The 21,089-nt window shown below is 41.4% G+C and overlaps 1 protein-coding gene across 2 annotated transcripts in view; it reads right to left on the bottom strand.

The window, feature by feature from the left end:
• The window catches only part of LOC307174044 (actin filament-associated protein 1-like 2), an 85,304-nt gene that overhangs the window by 1,111 nt on the left and 63,104 nt on the right, over window positions 1-21,089 (bottom strand). For both annotated transcript variants that reach the window (XM_079897694.1, XM_079897695.1), the window contains exons 9-14: window positions 20,614-20,828; window positions 17,211-17,314; window positions 16,941-17,061; window positions 15,430-15,520; window positions 3,830-3,999; window positions 2,524-2,634 (exon numbers count right to left, since the gene is read on the bottom strand). In XM_079897694.1, coding sequence (XP_079753820.1) covers window positions 2,524-2,634; window positions 3,830-3,999; window positions 15,430-15,520; window positions 16,941-17,061; window positions 17,211-17,314; window positions 20,614-20,828 — 812 coding nt within the window. The remainder of the gene's footprint in view (window positions 1-2,523; window positions 2,635-3,829; window positions 4,000-15,429; window positions 15,521-16,940; window positions 17,062-17,210; window positions 17,315-20,613; window positions 20,829-21,089) is intronic.

Genomic DNA, 21,089 nt, shown 5'->3' with positions numbered 1-21,089 from the left:
CTTAGTTTTTTTTGTGTGTGTGCTGTCAAATGGATTAATCGCGATAAATCGCATCTAACAAAAGTTTGTAAACATAATATAGTACACACATACACACACACACACACACACACACACACACACACACACACACACACACACACACATATACAGTACAGGCCAAAAGTTTGGACACATTACTATTTTTAATGTTTTTGAAAGAAGTTTCTTCTGCTCATCAAGCCTGCATTTATTTGATCAAAAATACAGAAAAAAATTTAATATTATGATATATTATTACAATTTAAAATAATTGGTTTTCAATTTATTATACTTTAAATGATCATTTATTTCGGTGATGCAAAGCTGAATTTTCAGCATCATTACTCCAGTCTTCAGTGTCACATGTGACATCCAGTCAATCACATGATCCTTTAGAAATCAATCTAATGTTCTGATTTATTACGAGTGTTGGAAACAGTTCTGCTGCCTAATATATTTGATGAATAAAAGGTTAAAAAGAACTGCATTTATTCAAAATAATTTTATTTTTTTTAATATAAATCTTCTTTATTATCACTTTTTATCAATTTAACACATCCTTGCTGAATAAAATTATTGATTTATTTAAAAAAAAATAAAGAAAAAATTACTGACCCCAAATTACTGACCAGTAGTGTATATTGTTGTTATAAAAGATTTCTATCTTGAAAACATTTGCTTCTTTTTTTTCTTTTCTTTTTTCTTTTTCTTTTTTTTATTCATCAAAGTATCCTAAAAAAGTATCACAGGTTATGAAAAAATATTAAGCAGCAGAACTGTTTCCAACTTTGATAATGAATCATCATATTAGAATGATTTCTAAAGGATCATTTGATAGACTGGAGTAATGATCCTGAAAATTCAGCTTTGCATCACCGAAATAAATGATAATTTAAAGTATAATAAATTGAAAACCAATTATTTTAAATTGTAATAATATATCACAATATTACATTTTTTTACATCATGCAGGCTTGATGAGCAGAAGAAACTTCTTTCAAAACGTTATGAAATAAATCACGTTATGAAATAAATGTTTTTCTCCAAAACACGTTGGCCACAATTATTCATACCCCTAGAATTTTTTAATTCCCATTAATATTTACATTTTTTAGCACACCAGGGTGACTAGGAACATGACATTGTCCAGCTATGACTTCTTGTTTCACAGGAGTTTAAATATGAGGAAACACAAAGGCCAAATTCCCTGAATCATCCATCACAATGAGTAAAACCAAAGAATATAGTTCTGATGTGCAGCAAAAGATTGTTGAGCTTCACAAAATAGAGAGTGGCTGTCAGAAAATAGCTAAAGAATTGAAAATCCCCATTTTGACCACCAGGGCAATAATTAAGAAGTTCCAATCAACTAAAGATGTTACGAATCCTCCTGGAAGAGGACGTGTGTCTATATTGTCTTAATGGACGGTGAGGATGAAAGTTTGAGTGGCCAAAGACTCTTCAATAATCACAGATGGAGAATTGCAGAGATTAGTTGAGTCTTGGGGTCAGAATCAGAAAGCCTATTAAAAAACAAATCAAACAACCCCTACATTGGTGCACACAAGGATAAAAAGTACCCCATGTGTACAATTTAATATACCATTGGATCTTTAATGTTGTGGGCCTATTTTTCTGCTGGAGGTCCTGGACTTCTTGTTCAGATACATAGCATCGTGGAATCTATCAAATATCAACTGATAAAAAATCAAAACCTGACGCCTTCTGCTAGAAATCTTATAATGGGCCGTGGTTGGATCTTCCATCAGGACAACGATCCAAAACAAACATCAAAATCAACACAAAAATGTGTTAGGGAGCACAAAATGAAGCTTCTGCCATGACCGTCCCAGTTCCCTGACCTGATGAGTGGAGTGAACTGAAGAGAAGAAGCACAAACATGGATCTGGGAATCTGAAGGATCTGGAGAGATTTTGTATGGAGGAATGGTCTCTGATCTCTTGTCAGTTGTTCCCCAAACTCATCAGGCATTATAGAAGAAGACTCAGAGCAGTCATCTTGGCAAAAGGAGATTGCAAAAAGGTATTTAATAAAAGGGTATGAATAATTGTGGCCAACGTGTTTTGGTGAAAAACATTTATTTTATAATGTGATTCCCCCCCCCCCCACTTTAAAATTCTTTTAAATGAAAGGTTAGGATTTTGCCAATATTTTGAATGAAAGATCAAAAGGATAAACAATGCAGATTTATTTTTTTACAGCCATTTTTGATCATATTAACCAGATCACGACTGTATATATATATATATATATATACATACATACATGCATACACACACATATAATCATGTAATGTATGACTCTTCTGTGGAACACAAAAGATATTTAGCAGAATGTTTTTGTCCATATAATGAAGGTCAAAAGTCATTCAAGTGAGAAGCTGGTGTTAGTTGTCAGTTCATCTACTGAGTCATCGGGAAATCCAATACAATCAACAAATCCATGTGGGAGGCTGTGCAGTGTGCTCATGCTGAATCGTACCTTCCTCCTCTGGAAGACCTTGCCATGCTCGATAAACAGGGCAGACGGAGCTTTCTTTAGGGTGCTTTTTGCTGAGGCAGTTCTCCTCAAGAGTGGGGTCAGAAAGCCTCCCTTTGAGAGAAATAGAAAAACAGGAAAGTGTTCAAGACATTTCCTTTTATAGGGTGAAATAGTCAAATATCCTAAATGACTCAAACAAGAGTCACAGCTGCTTCTAAAACCATTTAAAAGTCAGCAGACTCCTCCACTGAGGAACCACTCATCATTGTTTGATAAAGTAGGGTGTAATGGTCGGTTAAAACAGCTCTTATCTGTGCGTTATTCTCTGCTCCTCTGGGAGGAAGTGGCTCCCAATCCAACCCACTGTAATTAGTGAACTCACAACAGCAGCGACAACTGACAAACAGAGCACCAAACAAGACAAGCCACAAAAAAAAATTACATCAAAAAACACCTGAAAATGGCTCAAAAGTAATTTTTGTCTCATGTATTTGATCTTACAAATTCAAAATTAATTTGTGTTGCAGTTACACAATCCAAAAACCAGGTGGCAGTGTAGCACTTCAACTTCAGCAGTTCAGTCATCTAGCCAGACCCAATGCCACTTTAAAAGGCTCCAATCAGACCTTACAAATAATACTATGGTATTATCATGTTTTTTGGGCATGTACTAAGATTACTGTGTTTTTCCTGACATTACTATGGTGCAAAAGGGTACTGTGGCAGCACCCTCGATACAGTGATGTCGTCAGATGCCAATGCCATTATACAAGGATTTAGTTAACTAAAACAAAAACCTTTTTTTTGTTACTTGAAATAAAATAAACGTTAATGGAAATATTTCTCATTTTCATCTAGTTTAACTTTATGCACAAAAATAACTAAAATTAAAACCAAAATAAAAATGAATAAAATCTACAAAGAAATGTCAAAAATGTCAAAAATGACAAAAACAAAACAAAATTACATTTTAAGTAAAATCAAAATGGAAAATTAAAAAATAAAAACTAATTCAAAATAATGATAATAATAATAACTATAATAGTATTTCATGGTATATGTAAAAACAAAACAAAACAAAAAACTTGGTTTTCTGTGGTACAGTTTTTTACTGTAATTCTTGTAACACCATGGTAACACCATGGATTTCCTTAAAATGTCTTGGAGTATCAAATACCAGGATGCATGAATATGGTAATCAACCAGTACCGTGATATAATATCAAAGTTCCATGGTATTATAATCTGATATCATCACTGTACCATGGTACTGCTACAGTGCTTTTATTGTAAGGGACAGTTGTTACCTGTGCTCGTTCAGTGCAGAAAGCAAGGGACCGCCTGAAGGAATTCCGTTTAGCTGGCTTCGTCCCCAAGCTCACGAGGTTGATCTCTGACCCTGTTCGTAACTGCACACGACTCTTTCCTGTCAGGTCCAGCTTCTGCACACCCCTCTCAATCTCAAACACTTTTGTACCTAAAACAAACACACAGGGAATTGGTAAGCTTTTGTATTGTTTTTTGTACAAGTCTCTTATGCTCATCAACCCTGCAATTATTTGATTACAAAATGCAGTAAAAACAGAAATACTGTGAAACATTATTACAATTTAAAATAACTATTTTCTATTTTAATATATTTTAAAATGTAATTTATTTCTGTGATGATAAAGCTACATTTCCACCATCCATTACTTCAGTCTTCAGTGTCACATGATCCTTCAGCTGATTTGCTGCTCAAGAAACATTTCTTGTAGAAACATGTTAAAAACAGTTGTGCTGATTAATATATTTGTGGAAGCCTTGATACATTTTTCTAAATGATAAATAGAACATTCAAAATAACAGTATTTACTTGAAATAGAAATATTTTGTAACATTTTAAATGTCTTTACAGTCAATTTTTATCAATTTAATGCATTCTTGCTGAATAAAAGTGTTAATTATTTAAAAGAAAAAATCTCACTGACCCCAAACTTTTAAATGGTAGTATATGTAGTAGTCCCGGACTGTAAAATGTATCCCTTAAAGGTGCCGTAGGTGATTCTTTGCAGAAACATTTTTTGTTATGCTGGTTGAAAGTCTCCTCATATCCTGATAGCAATCACTATGTTAAGCAGTCTAAAAGTATTTTTATAAATATATGTCGTCTGTGGAAGGCGTAGGACCATTGAATGTTCGTTCAATCGTTGCATTCGGTCCGAACGGTCCTATAGCATGTGTTCCCTGTCGGTCAATGTGTATTTGCATACCACTGCGCAGGCTGTTCAAGCAGACATAATTAGTCATCAGCGCGTTCGCGTTCGCTGTGCAGACAGAGCGGGAATGGCAGGCAAGCAGCAACAACAACCAGACTCTCATCGTGGAACCCCTGGCATACAAGAAATATTATTACACACGGATAAGTTTTGCAAGCTAAACAAACCGAAAACTTGCTGCTTCTAATTCCGTTTTTAAGAATTTGTTTGTTTGGTATTGTAGTACTGTTACTAACTGAACTATAAAGTTTTCTCACCGGTGAATGACACATGATTTATTGCAGTAACGTTGTCTCCTGTCTTCTGGGCTGTGCATGTTAATGCTTTCAGGAGGCATGGCTTTGGACGGCGATTTGCAGGGAGGATGGGACGTACGCTTTTAGTGCTATCAGGCTAAAGTTAGCATTTTCTCAGATGTCCTACTGCATCTTTAAAACTCTTTGATCTTTGATCGCCAAAATTACATATTTAAAAAATAGCTTGAATGTAACTCTACACCCTTGCCTCATTTAGTATACGTGGTTCTATGAATATGCAAATGAGCCCCGTCTCCACTTACTCACACCAGCTCAGAGATCCACTAGTTGATGATCACACGGTGATGTGATTGGTTACAAGGTAGCTTGTGACGTCAGAAACACCAGCGATTTCAAACCGCGTTGAGACTGTCTTTGGTTCACTGCAGTTCCCTTTCGACCCGGTCTCTCAACACTGTGTCTCCGTTAGGTGGCACTATGGGGTTATCCCTCCTTCTTCGAATCTACTGAAGCCTTATGAAAACGAGAATTCGCACGCCAATGGCGTTCAAGCGCGCAAAATAGAGGGGGGCTCCCCCGCACTATAGGGCGGTGCTGAGTGCCATTGCCTCAGAATCTTTTCCTTACGCTACAAGCGAGCTCGCTGTAGATGTACGCACACATTCAGGGTCGGAGCCTAAAAAGGATTGTCGCTCCTGTGTAGCATTCCGGCGAGTATGACATATTCCTCAAGATGCTTCCCAGACGGTGGCACTTCTGCCTGGCCGATGCCCTTCCAGAGCAGCGCTGCGTGAGTCCGTCTGAACAAAAGAAATGACAAGAAACCTTCAAAAGGACAATACTGCGTTGCTTGCCCTGCCTCAGAGCAGCGCTGAGCCATGGTCTGTACATGGTATGGCCTGCCAGTATCATGCTTTCCCCGTCGCCCACGACGCCGAGCGGCAGTAAAGAAAGAAAACAGCTTATCTTCATAAGTCCTGCTTGTTATGCTCCCCACTAGAACCCTGCGCGGGACTGTTTTCTTCATCCCGCTCCCGCCCGCCGAATTTCTGACCATTACCGCCCGCTCCCGCAACGTATGTGTTACACTCCCGCCCGCTCCCGCAATATGTATGTCCACTCCCGCCCGCACCCGCAAAACTCTGAGAATTTATTCCCGCACAATAATAGAGATGCATTGATTTTGTGTCTTCTCCCGTCCCGTAGGAAAAAACATGTATTTGTATTGCTATTATTGAAGAGATTCATGGGGTTGTTTGTTTCGTTTCCCTGGCCGGCATGTATTCTGGACACATACACACAGGACAATGAAGGAAATCGAGTGTATGCTGTTTTTGGATGGTTTTGTTTTTGTTTTTGCTGTTTTTATTCAGGATACTCCGTCTGGCGCGTGCAATGATGACGCAGTGAATAGTGATGATTCTCTCTGATCAGCAGTCTGCCGTGTTTTCACGTCACATTTTAGTATCGCCTCAGCTCGTTTAGAACCTCGCCGGAGGTGGTACAAAAAAAAATTACCTGGAAGCAGATACAGTTACAACTTTTACACAGTGGAAAACCAAACAAAGGCGAGGCGAGTCGAGTCGATCCGAGCCGAGGCGAGCTGGTACTGTGTAGTGGAAAAGTGCCATTATTGACATCTCCATCATGTCGCTAGGCTACCTCCCTATCCCGCAGTGTTTTTTTTAGCCGCCCATTCCCGCCCGCAGCAAAGTTCAAACCGCCCGCTCCCGCGAGATTTGCGTTGGGTCCCGCAGGACCCGGCGGGACTCAATCCCAATGCAGCCCTCTACTCCCCACCCCGTGGTAGAGCTGCGAGCCGATCGCGGAGAATGCAGCTAGTGTCTTACATGCATCTTTCACACGATAAGCAGCCCCTAGCCTCAGAGACCTACTGTGTACAGAAAAGCACTCAGAACTACAGAAACAGCCCCCTGTCCCAGTGCAGCGGCCTGTCATGTATGGAAGACAAATTCCCAGCAATCGCACGATAAACAGCCCCCTATCTCAGTGCAGTGGTCAGCCGTGTAAAGGAGGACAAAATTCCCACCACTCACGCGATATGAATACCCTCCTGTCTCAGTGCAGTGGTCAGTCGCGTACAGCGGCTAAACAGACCACCTCTTTGTGTGCTATGGTGGCTGACTGTACTAAGGGACGTGCAATCCCTAAGCAGAGCTCACTGGATATTGGGCACTGTCGCTTGGCTTATGCGAGCCAGGGGCTGGAAGGCCCCCCTTAACATGAGAGCTCACTCAACGAGGTCTATTGCCTCTTCATGGACCAGGTCTAAAGCGCCTCTTTAAGGGTGTATGTTTGCAGCCGGCTGGTCTTCACAGAACACATTCGCCAGGTTTTACAGTTAGTTGAATGTGCTGCCCTAAAATGCCGTCTCAAGAGCTTTCGTTGAGTGATTAACCTCACTTATCTCCTAGTCTTGCTATTGACTAAGTGCCCTAAAATGTTTATGGCCGTACATTCCGTTGTTGCCGCTTCGGCTGTTGACGCTGTGTTTATGTGCATGCTGATATGTGATTACTGTGGTTATGTTGCCCTGTATTCTTCAGTGCAGCTTGCTACTCTGATCTGACTGCGTTTGTTCACAGTTCTTGCTGCTTCGGCTGTTGATGCTGTGCTTATGTGCATACTGATATGTGATTACTGTGGTTACGACACTATTGGCTGTTGTTCTACTCTGTGATTGGTGTAGCCTTAGCCCTTCTCTTCGGCCTGATCTTCACCTCTCGCACTGAGAAACAACGTGACCGCCATTCATCGCTTGTATGATAAGCGCTCTGGCTGTGCTGCTGCGTTGTGATGAAGTATTATACTTACACTGGTGCTACGCTATTCTCGCCTTCTATGTTGTCGCCTTCACTGTACACCCTGGCGCCGACGCCGGCCATAGCCCTCATGATGCACTGACTTACTGCTGCTGTTCCCAACGCTATGTCTCTCTGCGCTCGCTCTACATGACTGTTATCTAGCCATGCCTCAACCCCTTGCATAGAGCCTGAGCCAGCTATGAATCCAGAGAACGATAGTGGCCGTAAGGCCACCTTTTGTATACAGAACCTAGTTGCCTTTGAGCAATTACTGTTCTGTTGTACGGCGTGACAGCTGTAAGACAGGTTCTACATCAGAGAAATTACCCCTTTTACACCGCATGTTCTGGCTGTGAAGTGGAAGATGGCTGAGTAGCCATTGGATTGTCTGAAAGGCTTCGTGGTCACGCCCCTCTCTGGCGTGTGTTTCACCTAGGTCTTATAGACCGATGTGCAGTACCACTGCTTGCACTATTAGCTACTGAATATGTAGCTGATGCATTCACGACACAGCCTTCTGTTTTCCATTCTTTCTAAGGGCGCTATGGCTTTAGCTATCGTTAGAGCTGGTTTGAACGCCCGAATAAACGGCCATCACATGAACGAACTATGTGTACATTCATGAATGTTGAGTGCGGCTGTCTCCCCTCTACATGAGTGGAGCGCATGTTCTGGATGATCGACTGATCATAGTCCATTCAGAGAGTGTATTAATCCATCTCATCTTCTGCTTCCCAGAAAAGTAGAACTGGGCCTTGTTGTGATGCAAGCTCGTATTTCACAGAGGCGCTCACAGTTTGTAACTTTCACCTCCGCTCGTTTGAGCCGAGAAGTATCTCCCTTTAAGTGTCCTCAGGAAGCTCCCAGGCTGATGGCAGAATATTTTGCTATGCTCTCACTGACAAGATAAAGATAGTGAAACTACCAGCCTTCTTATGTCTGTTCTCACGTCCCCCGCTTGTTGCAGGCGTCAGGAACAGTTAAAGCCCGTGTTAGGTTCATTCCGCTGTGCAGTGCACTAAGTAGGAGATGTTTATTGAACATGCTTTCAAGTGGACGCATTGGGACAGACCCTCGCACAGAGTTGGCCAAGGGACTGGATTATATCAGTGTGCCTGAAATATATCTGTTTTTGGTCAGACAGCCCCTATCAGTGGCCTTGTCTTTTGCAAGAGTACTTGGACGGCGACTGTATCCCCTCCCTGTTTTAAGCACACCTCTTGCCTTTCTACATGGCCGATTCGTGCTGGGCACTCTGGTCAGTTCTGTGAATAAATCTCTCCTCACTCATTTCGCGATGTTGCCTTGCAAGAGGATTATATCTACAACGCAAACTGACTTTGTGGGTGTTGTTAAACAGGTCATGTGGCACTAGGCGTTGGCACGACCTCAGCCATTATCCGCTCTGCTGTGTTTGCAGTGGCCCATGCTTGAGCAACTTGCTCTCATAGACGCTATGCTGCTGAGCTTATAGGTCTCTGTTGTATGGAGTTCTTTTATCTTTCAACGGCTTGGCTTGCTGCTGATCTGGACCTTCACTATCAACACGGCAGGATTTTATAGGTCCCCATAGCACCAACTAACAGTTAGGTAGTCGAGTCGAGAGACCAACTCAAAAGGGAACGTCTCCGGTTACCTAACGTAACGTCTCGGTTACGTATGTAACCCTCGTTCCCTGAGGAGGGAACGGAGACATTATGTCAGTGACGAAATGGGGGTTTCGCTTAGAAGCCTATGAGCCAATGGCAAGGAAAATGCCATGGGTCTGCGGAATTTGCATAGCACATCTCCGCCCCACCACGTGGGTATAAAAGGAGGGACACTGGCAATTTCGCATTATGTTTTCCGCTGAGGAGCCAAGACTGAACTCCAGGCCGTTCCAGCAGTATATCGGTTGTGGCAGAGGGACGTAACGTCTCCATTCCCTCCTCAGGGAACAAGGGTTACATACGTAACCAAGACATTCCCTTTCGTTCGGTCACTACGAGTTACGTCAGTGAATGACAAAATGGGGGTCCCAATTCAATCATGCCACAGCGGCTGTCTTCCAGTGCCCTGAGCAAGTCTGAGCTCCCTGTCATAAGACTAGCATGGACGAAGGGCTAGGCTTAACGCAAGAATACCAAGGTACACTGGGTGGCATATCCCAGGTGGAATATGTAATATGGAATATGTCTACCCGAAAGGGAGGACTTAGAATACACATATGACCTGAGTGCAGGATGCATATGGAAAACTCAGAGGTATCCAGCCCGCAGGGTGGAATGTTTCAACCTCGAGATGGCAAGAGGGGTTTAGCCGAGGGAAAACATGTGCTCGGAGGAGACTTACCATGGAAATATACATGAGGGGGTTGCCCAAGCGGGAAACCATGCACATGGAGCACCTAGCCAATCACGAGGGCTGACCAACTGGGCATGCACTCTGGTGACGGCATCAACAGTGCAGGAGGAACTCAGGGTCTAAGGAGAACTCATCTGAGTGAAATAGCGCACGTATCCAGTCCGTGGAGTGGAATGGCGCAACAAGCGATGACACCGAGCGGGTCCTACTTACTGGCTAGTGGAAGCAAGTACATGAGAGGACACTGGCTCTACCCAGAGATTATAGAATCTCATGAAATTTTTGGGTGTCACCCAGCCTGCAGCTCTACAGATATCTGTTAATGAGGCGCCATGCGCTAAAGCCCAGGAGGAAGCCGCACTCCAGGTGGAGTGTGCCTTCACCCCTAGGGGGTATGGTCAACCCTGCGTCTGGTAAGCCAAGACAATGGCGTCCACTATCCAGTGAGACAACCTTTGCTTGGAGAGAGCCTTTCCCTTCAGCTTCCCACCAAAACAGACAAAGAGCTGGTCTGAGGTCCTGAAACACTGCATTCTGTCTACGTAAGCACGGAGGGCACGTACTGGACAGAGCAGTGCCAAGGCTGGGTCTGCCTCCTCCGACGGCAGCGCTTGCAGGTTCACCACCTGATCCCTGAAAGGAGTGGTGGGAACCTTGGGCACGTATCCAGGCCGGGGTCTCAAGATCACGTTACAGTTAGCCGGCCAGAATTCTAGGTACGCTTCATCAACCGAAAATGCCTGCAGGTCCCCTACCCTCTTGATGGAGGCCAAAGCGACCAGGAGCGCTGACCAAGTGCTGACAGGAACTTAAGCTCCACTGATCGCAATGGCTCAAAGGGAGCTCTCTGCAGGGCTGATAAGACCACTGTGACGTCCCAAGAGGGTATAAGAGGAGAGCGAGGAGGATTTGGTCTCCTCGCCCCCCTCAGGAACCTGACGACCAGGTCATGCTGTCCCACCGTTTTCGACTCCACAAGGTCGTGGTGCACAGAGATCGCGGCCACGTAAACCTTCAGGATGGAAGGAGACAGCCTTTGTTCCAACCCTTCTTGGAGGAAGGAGAGCACAGACCCGATCGGGCAATTTCTGGGGTCTTCTCGGTGAGAAGAACACCAGGTGACGAAGAGGTTCCACTTCAATGCACAGGCGTGTCTCGTGGACAGGGCCCTAGTGGAAGTGATGGTAGCCACCACCTGAGGTGGTAGGGTACTCAAACCTGCCGCGTCCCATCCAGAACCCACACATGCAGGTTCCACAGATCGGGACGTGGGTGCCAGAGTGTGAGCCGAAGAGGCCAGCCTTGGATATGGGAGAGTTGAGGAACCGGGTCCGCTCAGCCTCTCGCATATCAGCCAGGTTGAGCCAGAGGTGTCTCTCCTGGACCACAGCTGTGGACATCACCTGACTCAGGGAGCCCGGAGAGCGCCCTTTGTCGCCCGGAGAGGGAGGTCGGTGGCGGCTCGCAGCTCTTCCATGAGCCCCGGATCAGCTCTACCCTCGTGCATTTCCTTGGGCATCCGGGCCTGATAGACCTGCAGGATGGCCGTGGCATGCAGCGAGGCGGAGGCCTGCCCCGCAGCTCTATAGGTTTTCGCCACCAGGGTAGACGAAAACCTACAGGCTTTGGAGGGGTGCTTTGGATCACCACGCCAGGTAAGCAGCAAGAGAGCGCTCCACCAGGGGGAACCCAATGTGTACCATTTAGCCGCGGCCCCATCGAGGGAAGAGAAGGCGGAGGAGGCCGCCGAACGATCACGGGAAGACAATGGAGACTTCTAGGAACTTGTGACCTCCTCATGCACCTCCGGGAAGAAAGGTATTGGGGCCGGGCGATGATGGCCGTCAGCACTCGCCACCCCCAAAAACCAATCATCCAGTCGCGAGCCCTCGGGACAGGGTGGAGGATTCCATTCCAGCCCGATGCTCGCAGCTGCCCAGGAAAACATGGCTGTCAATTCCGGATCAGACTCGGGCAATGTGGCACACCCGAAGGCGGCAGCACAGCCGAGTCTTCATCTCCGGAAGACTCCAGCCCACCTTGTGATGCGATGATGGACATCGTTTCATCATCTGGAGCGCCGAATGAGACACGGGGGGCATCAGAAGACTGTCCCGCGATCTCATCCTGAACACTCGTGGGTTGCGGTGCACAAGAGGGGGGTGTGGCCCGAGGAAGAATCATCGGGGCTTTATTCCACATCGTCACCCTTAGGTCACCTTGGCCACCAGCCAAAGTATCGCATCTCGCGGAGGGGATAGATTGGGGTGTGGCAGAGGGGACTCTACCTCTACGGAGGTCATTGAGTCTAGACCGCAGCACCGTGGTGGTCATGTTCTCGCAATGAGAACATGAGTCATCCACAAACGCTGCCTGAGCATGATCTAAGCCCAAACATGCTAGGCAGCGAATGTGCCCATCAGATGGCAAAACAAATCGACCGCACCCAGAAGTGCACAGGCGAGACATCTTGAAAAAAACGTGCCACGCGCAAGGAAAAAGCTCAGCAGAGCACTGAAGTGCCCAGGGAGAAGCACACACACTGTTGGGAGATCACAGCCAGCAGCAGGCAATGTGATCTCGCTGGAACGCGCCGTTGCACCAACACACTGGAGAGCCGTTCGTCTCATAGTGTTGAAGAACTCAGATACAGGCTTGCAGAGGAGTGAAGAGAAACTCTTGGCTCCGAAGCAAAAACATAATGCGAGATTGCCAGCGTCCCTCCTTTTATACCCATGCGGTGGGGCAGAGTTGCACTATGCAAAATCCGCAGACCCATGTGCCATTGGCTCGTTTTGTAGAACTCAAAGGTGATAGGCTTCTAAGTGAAACCCTCATTTCGTCATTCACTGATGTAACTCGTAGTGACTGAACAAAAGGTATGGAGTTAATATTGTGCCATAATTAAACAAACAAATCAAGCATTTTGCAAACAAACTCGATCTGCTTTGCAAAGGAAAACTCGACTTGTAAACAAACAGAAAGCAATGTGCAAGTACAAAGGTCAATTTGAGTGAAAATGCAGTGGAGTAACACATATGCATTGTGTTTTGCAAACAGAAATAAATGAGCCTAGATCACATTTCACAAATAAATACAAAGCATCCTACAAATAGCATGTAACCTTTGAACAAATACCAAATCTAGTGCATACAAATGCATATCTGTCTGTTATGATTGTGAGACACTTGGCTTTTTATGAGATCTCTCGGCTCGATTTTCTCACAAATGTGTCCAGGCAGATTTTCTCACAAATGCAGTTGAGCAACTTCCTCTTCTAAAACAGTAGATGGCGCTAAGATAGGGGATTAATTTAGTGCTAGTCTCCCGGGAGAAGCACTGATTTGAAATTTGCCTTTGCCTACAGCTGAGGAAAATGACCGGTGAACAGGTGTGTTTCTGTCTTACTTTATCTATAATTAACCTTTTTAAGGTTTTCTTTTGCAAAATGTTATTACATATCTAGACAGAAATCCACATTAGCACTTAGTAGCAATTCACTCACTCTAGGATAGGGGAATCTATAAGCTGAAAGCTCTGCCATCATATGTTTTTTTTTTTACATTTACATACATCAATTTAATTGTGAGCAGAATATTTATATTGTGTGTAATTTCCAATTAAGCTGTTATTTTGTGCGATTCCACCACAGACATACACAGACCACACCACACTATACATCATTTGAGATGTGGTGGAAATTTAGACTTCATAACCTTCATAAAAAATTTTTTTATTGAATTTTCTTCTGAAACATGTCAACTGCTTAGCAGTGTTAGCAGGCAAACCATTTAAGTATGAGAAGCATTTTAATAGTTTATTTCTAAAAGGTACTGTATGATTATTCATCGTCTTGTAGATGTTCATTCACTTTTCTACTTACTCCCTGAGTACAGCATATCATGGAAAGTTGGGTTCAAAAAGAAAACATGATATTCTCATGGTTTTGACTGAAGAATCTTAAAGGATGTGTGTGCACGCACATGCCACAATGCTACAACCCTGCACTGTGACCAAAACCACAAGGGAGAAAAACCACTGATCCCTACCAAAATGGGAGCACAAGAGTGTTGCCTTCCTCTGCTGAGACAGTCCAGAAACACAGAGTCTAAACCTCACCTCACATGCCCTATAGTACACACTATAAAACACATGCTCACACACTGACGTATTCTAAACACAGCTCCAACACTACCATTCAAAACTTTAAGTGCAAGTAAAAGTGTTGTTTCTTTTTTAAATGAATACTTGTAACAAAGATGTATTCAATTGATTTATAATGTTACAAAAGATTTCTATTTCAAATAAATGCTGTTCATTTGAACTTTCTACTCATCAAAGAATCCTGAAAAAAAGTATCATGGTTGAGAAAAACAGCACTGTAAATCGGTCCATAATCACGATCTAATAAAAGTCAAAGAAGTCTGATCAAAGTCAATAGAAACACCACTTAATGTCCATTTGCACAAGAAAAGATCCGAGCATCTAAACATTCCTTAAGAATGTAATGTTAAAGTGATTTATACAGGTCACACTGGCCTTATTAAGCAAATAAAACATGTGAAAAGCACAAAATTATGCTCTGGGATTTAATGCATATCCATAAACCATGAGCATGGAAAGTTGAGCTTTGAGCTTTCAGCCACCATAAAATAATTTAGTACTGTTCAAATCAAATTAAAAGCAGATGCCTCTGAATTGTCAAGTATTTGCCGTTGACGAGGGAGTGATGGGTTAGGACAGGAGAGCTGTATACACGTCTTAATCATATGTTTTGTGCACAAGTGGGCCTGTCCTATAGGCGATACAGGCGGTCGTCTAGGACCCATTTACAGACCATCTCACGGGCCCTGGACCACCGCCTGTATCACAAATGGATTGGAAGTTATGATCTACATTTAACTTCCAACCATTTGCATCTCTCATATTGACCAAATGCATTCATGTATTCTTAAAGATTTTTACGAGAGAAAAATGACCTGGAAAGACTGATTATATGTGACAATGCTGATCTGCTTAAAGCAATGAGGTTAGAGTGAAAAAAAATCCCATGAATGTAAAAGCAGTTTTTAAAATGACTTTTACAACAATTTGGTAATGAGAGTAGAAAATGGGATAAAATGATTGAGAACTATAAATGTACAGTATATTTTAATCTTAATGTGTTTCCTTTCTTAAAAAGTGCAACTCAGGATTAAGGACTGGAGTAATATGACTGACTCACTGTGGTTGCTGAAGATTTCATTATTGCTGTAGTTGGCAGAATCCTTGGATGACACCAATTCTCCATTTCCACTAGTGTAGGGTTTCTGAAACTGACAAATGGATGGAACAGATGTATAAGTTAGTTTGTCAGAGTAGCAGTGAACAAGCAACGACTGTCCATGAATTAAAAAAAAGGCAAAATATACCCTAATTACTATCGTAGTGCACATTGTGAACAATTACGCAATAACGCATGTTATTATAATGTTTGTCGTTGTAATCTTTAATCAAAATGTGATAACTTGCTCTGAAATCATTTTCCTTTTTATGGCTGATGTCACCAAGCTCTCTTATTTTTCAACCCCACACACACATGGTATTGGGCTGATAAATGGCAGATATTAAAATTCTATACTATTTTTTGTTGAAATAAATAATATTAACAATACAAAAGTAAAAACGAAACTACAAGTGAATTTAATGCTTCACAAGATTATAAATAACAGTATGAAAAATGGATTTTCATTTTGAAATTTTCTTAACATTACATTTAACAGTGTTATTAAATTATTAATGTTATTTGTTTTCAAATAATAACTTTAAATGATTGTTAGATGACTATAAATGTAATCTTAATGTAAAAACATTGAGAAAATGATCATCACAATTAAATAACGAGTATCAGCTGATATATATCCACTATTGACTGATGCTGATAAAGAATAAAAAATCGGTAATATCGGATGCTAATGAACACGGTACCAATTGTGCGTTAACACGTACAGTATCATTCACAAGTTTGGGATCAGTACTCATTTCAGTACTCAGTACTCACTCACTCATCAAGTCTCTTATGCTCACCAAGGCAACATTTATTTAATCAATATACAGTAACAACAAAAATATTGTGGAATATAATTACAAATTAAAATAACTCTTTTCTGTTTTAATATATTTTAAGAAGTAATTTATTCCTGTGATGGCAAAGCTGTATTTTCAGCAGCCATTACTCCAGTGTTTAAGAAATCCTTCAAAAATCCTTCTAATTCTAATCCTCCTAATATGCTGATTTGGTGCTCAAGAAACATTTCTTATTATTATCGATGTTCAAAACATTAGCTTTATAGTATTTTGTGGAAACCATGATCCATTTTTAAAACATCTTTGATGAATAGAAAGTTCAAAAGAATAGCATTTATTTGAAATAGTACTCTTTTGTAACACTATAAATGTATTTAACGTTACTTTTTATCAGTTGAAAGCATTCGTGCTATTTTTTTATTTTTTTTAAAGCAACTTTCTGACATCAAACCTCTGAATGGTAGTGTACAACCAATTTTATTTTGTTGATTTAAAAAAAAATGCCTAAACACATTGCATAATTAGTGATATGTAACTTCACTAAACTGCAAACAAAACTGACCAGCTTGCTCAAATCAGAGAATTATTATTATTTTTTTACTCTGGTTACATAGGTCACATGCACTTCATTCTTTAACGGTCTTTTTAACACCCCCTGCTGGACCGTACCATGTGCTCTAGTATGGATGAGTTTGAATAGATGGGCTGAGAGTGGATTCCACCACACATCTGCTGAAAGGGGTCGTCCATGTACATGTTTGAGGTGGGGAACTTGCGGCTTTTCAGACCACTGAGGAACAGAGGAAACAGAAGAATGGAAAGAGGATGCGGAAAGAATGTGAGTACTTTTGTGAGTGTGTGTGTGTGTAGCTCAGTGATTCATGCTTGGTTCATATGGAATGCTGGCAGCAGACAGACAGCATGTGAGTATGTGTGTACCTCAGTGACTCGTGGCTGGTGTGTTGATATGGAGAACCAGCTACAGTGGAACTCCCATCCTGCAGGAGCTGAACCCACTGCTCTTTATCATCTGCACAATTTGCCTGCACATTCATACACATAAAATAACATCTACAATAATTCATAACACAGTGATAACAGTTAAAAACAACAAGAAATCAAAATAGACCATGGGCCCTATTTGAAGGATCTAAGCCCATGGTCTAAAGTGTACGGCGCAAGTGCACTTAGGGCATGTCCGAATCCACTTTGGCTAGTTTAACCCTCTGGGGTCTAAGGTGTTTTTGGGGTCCTTGAGATGTTCTGACATGCCCTGACATTTTTGCTTTTTTCAGTTGCTTATAAACATATTAATGGCAAAGGTGTAAATTCACTCTATATAGCACAAACAGGGCTACCATCATATGTGAGCACCATGCATGTACATGTTTGTATTTTTGAGAGAATAATGTTTATGCATGGTTATTGAAAAAACTAAAAACTAAAGTTTCTGAAATAAGGCCATAAAACACATTCTAAATATGTGTCAATAAGACTTTTGACTAATGGATGTCATCGCCTAGAGTTTTTTCTTCAAAATGATGTGAAAATTATCCTGCCTAATCATTCACATAACACAATGCATTGATTTAAATTTTGCAAAACACTTTCTGTCTGGGAATGCAATATGCGGAGTGGGCGTCAACGATCATGCATATTTAGTGGTTCGCACCTGGAGACAATGGGGCCCACATTCTTAATGAACCATTCATTCAGGTGTGTCACAAGAAAGAATGCAAGAGCAACAGTTGGAAGCATCTCGTGTTTTTTTTTTTTTTCCACAAATTGTGCTTGCAAATTGGCCTATAATATCAAAAGGAAAACATGTCTAGTAATTGTGCAGTTAATTCTCATACTGTATTTTCAGTTTTGGAATATTTATCCTCTCCCCAAATTTGTCACTAATAAAACACAATAAAAAAATATTTTAAAGAAAAGGCTTATATTTACCTTTTATTAGTTTGTTTACATCTACCTTGTATTTTTTTATTTATTAAAAAGGTTACAATTACAACAACAATTCAAGTGTAATCTTTTTTTGTAAAAACTAAAGTATACATTTTATCATACATATTTCAAAGTTAAGGATTCATTACTTGAATATAGCCTAGGCTACATTGGAATAAACACTATAACATATTATTTGATTATTTTTGACAAAACATACTATATTTAACATATGAGCAAAAATTGGCAAACAAAAGCTTATTTGAGGTGGCAGATATTTTACAGTAAAAATGTATAAACTATCCAAAACTAATCAATGAAATGTTGTCTTTCATATGTCTGTAACATAGTAACTTTCGTTTTTATTATAAGAAATAGAAATGTTAATTTGCAGTTTAATACGTTGCTTATACAAATACATTTTATTTCAACATATTTCACTCGATTTTTACTCAGTAGCCTATAGCAATACAGTTTGCTAAAAGCGAAACATTCACAGACAGAAACGATTCAAATTTAAACCGTCTTTTGCCAGTTGTGGTAAACAGCGGCATCTCTGCCGTTCATTCATTCATTCATGCACAGATACGCGCCGCACTTGAGAATGAAAAAAAAACTTACTACATTATTCCATAGCCTCGGATCTGTTGCTCCTCGTACTTCTGAGGTAAATTTTCCATTATAGTATTATTCCTCACAGCGCTGCGAGACTGTGTAAACAAGTACAATGATCTGATGTGTTTTCTCGAGCTGATGTGGGCGTTCACAGTTTGCGTGGATTGCCTCAGACATTTGCGTTTGAATAGCGTGCGCTCTCCGTGGGCGGGGTCACATTACATCTGAATGAGCTCTAATTAGCTCGACTGGAATCGCTCTCTTTTAATGCAGATTTCACAAGATGAGAATCTTTGTTTTTTATATAAATTACTTCATTTAAAAGAAGAGAATTCAAGCTTCATGCCTGTGTGTCTGTATGCCTGTTTGACTGAGTATTCGCTGAGTTATGGTTCATTTTCGGACGCGTTTCAGAATGGACTACACTGACAGAGAGAAGGCAGAACTCGCATCATGTTTATTTTTCTTTATTTGGCGAAAAGCACAACACTTTGTTTTTATTGTGAGTATACACAAAAATAATACACACTTAACAGGATCGATTGATGTATAACACAAGCATATAAGATAAAAAGTAATATTTTATTTTATTTATTTGTTTTCACTGATAAGGAAAAAAACGAGCCTATCGCGCCGGCGCGATAGCCGACCTCAGGGGGTTAACGATGGGAAAAATGGTCGGCGCACCCGGCGCAAGGGTTGTCCCTATACTCTTAATGAGGAATGGGTATGTTTTGGGCGTAATGTGCAATAAACCAATCAGAGTCTCATCTCCCATTCCCTTTAAAAGCCAGTTGGGCTTGTGCCAAGGCGGATTCGCTATTTATATGGCGGAATTTGCAAGCGTAAAAACTGAACGCTTCTCTAGTGAGGAAACAGATCTGCTCGTGCACGAGGTTAAAGCATGCAAGCAGACCATCTACGGGACAAAGTGTACGTACGTTGTGGACCCGCCTATAGGCGCACTTTACTAACGCGCTCTTTAAATAACAAAAAAATATTCTATTTCAGTCTATTTCAGTTGCCTCAAAATAGCAACGCGCCAACAATGCACCTGAACACACCTCGTTTTCAGACCAGCAGCCCATGGGCGCACAAAGGGATTTGCTATTTAAACAACGTGGCGCAGGACGTGAAAATGATAACTGCGTCGGGCTGAAACTAGCAAAAAACACTTGCACCTGGTGTTGCATTGTGCTGGGTGTATGATAGGGCCCCATATTTACTTTGCTCAAATATCCCTACTGTAGGTCTATGTAGGCCTACATAAGCAGGCCTACTGTTGCAGTTCTATGGTACAGCGATGGTATCAGATGGTGATACTGTGGTAATTTTATAAGGTACATGCGCAAAACAACAACAATAAAAGCACTATGGTACTTTTTGGTATTGTTTAAAACCATGGCATGTGTAAAAAAAACATGGCATTACCATGGTACCATGTACGAAATATCTACGTTTACACTTTATTTTAAGATGTCTGTGTTTACAGTGTAATTATGCATTTAAGTACTGTGTAATAATAATTAAATACATGTACTTACTATAGGGTTAGGGTTAGGATTGGGCTTTGGTTTGGTTTAGGGTTAGTTGCATGTAATTATGCATAATTTATATTTATTACTATACTAACTACATGTAACAAGTGTAAAAAGGTAACTGTAAAATAAAGTGTTACCATTTCTACTATAAATGACTAAAACTAAAACTGGAATAAAAATCAATTAAATAAATGACTAAATAGTAATATTTTAAAAAATGCATACAATCATTTTTGTACCTCTAGTACAGCCACCTGGTCTCCGTGCTGTGTGATAGTAATGCGGTAAGCATGTGCTGTATCCGGACCGGGACGGACCTCACTCCCTCTGAGCTGAACCGTGTACTGAGGGGTCTCTTCTGACTCCTCATCTCGATACATCTTCAGAACCCCGTCCTCCACCCGACACCAGAGACTCTGCCACTGACAGTTCATCAGCACGTTCAGGAAGGCCGCTGAGGACAGTGGACAAAGAGTTAATACACGTTATCAGTGCCTGATAATAATTTGTGTTCATGGTATATTTGTGTGTAGCTCATTACATTTCAAATTGTGACCTTGGTTGCCTGGTGTTCTTAAAATTGGCGTGTTTAATTTGACCAATGTTTAAAAACTATTTCAGCTGAAAAGCAGAGACAACTATTAGTAAGCCACTCTCTTACAAAAAAGAGGGTTATTAGTGTGATATTTGTATACTTCTTTTAAACTTAAGAAAT

Source organism: Squalius cephalus, assembly GCF_949319135.1.
Source record: "Squalius cephalus genome assembly, chromosome: 16".
NCBI classification, from domain to species: Eukaryota; Metazoa; Chordata; class Actinopteri; order Cypriniformes; family Leuciscidae; genus Squalius; species Squalius cephalus.
Note: the sequence above shows the minus strand (reverse complement) of the source record. Positions and strands in the feature narration are given on the sequence as shown.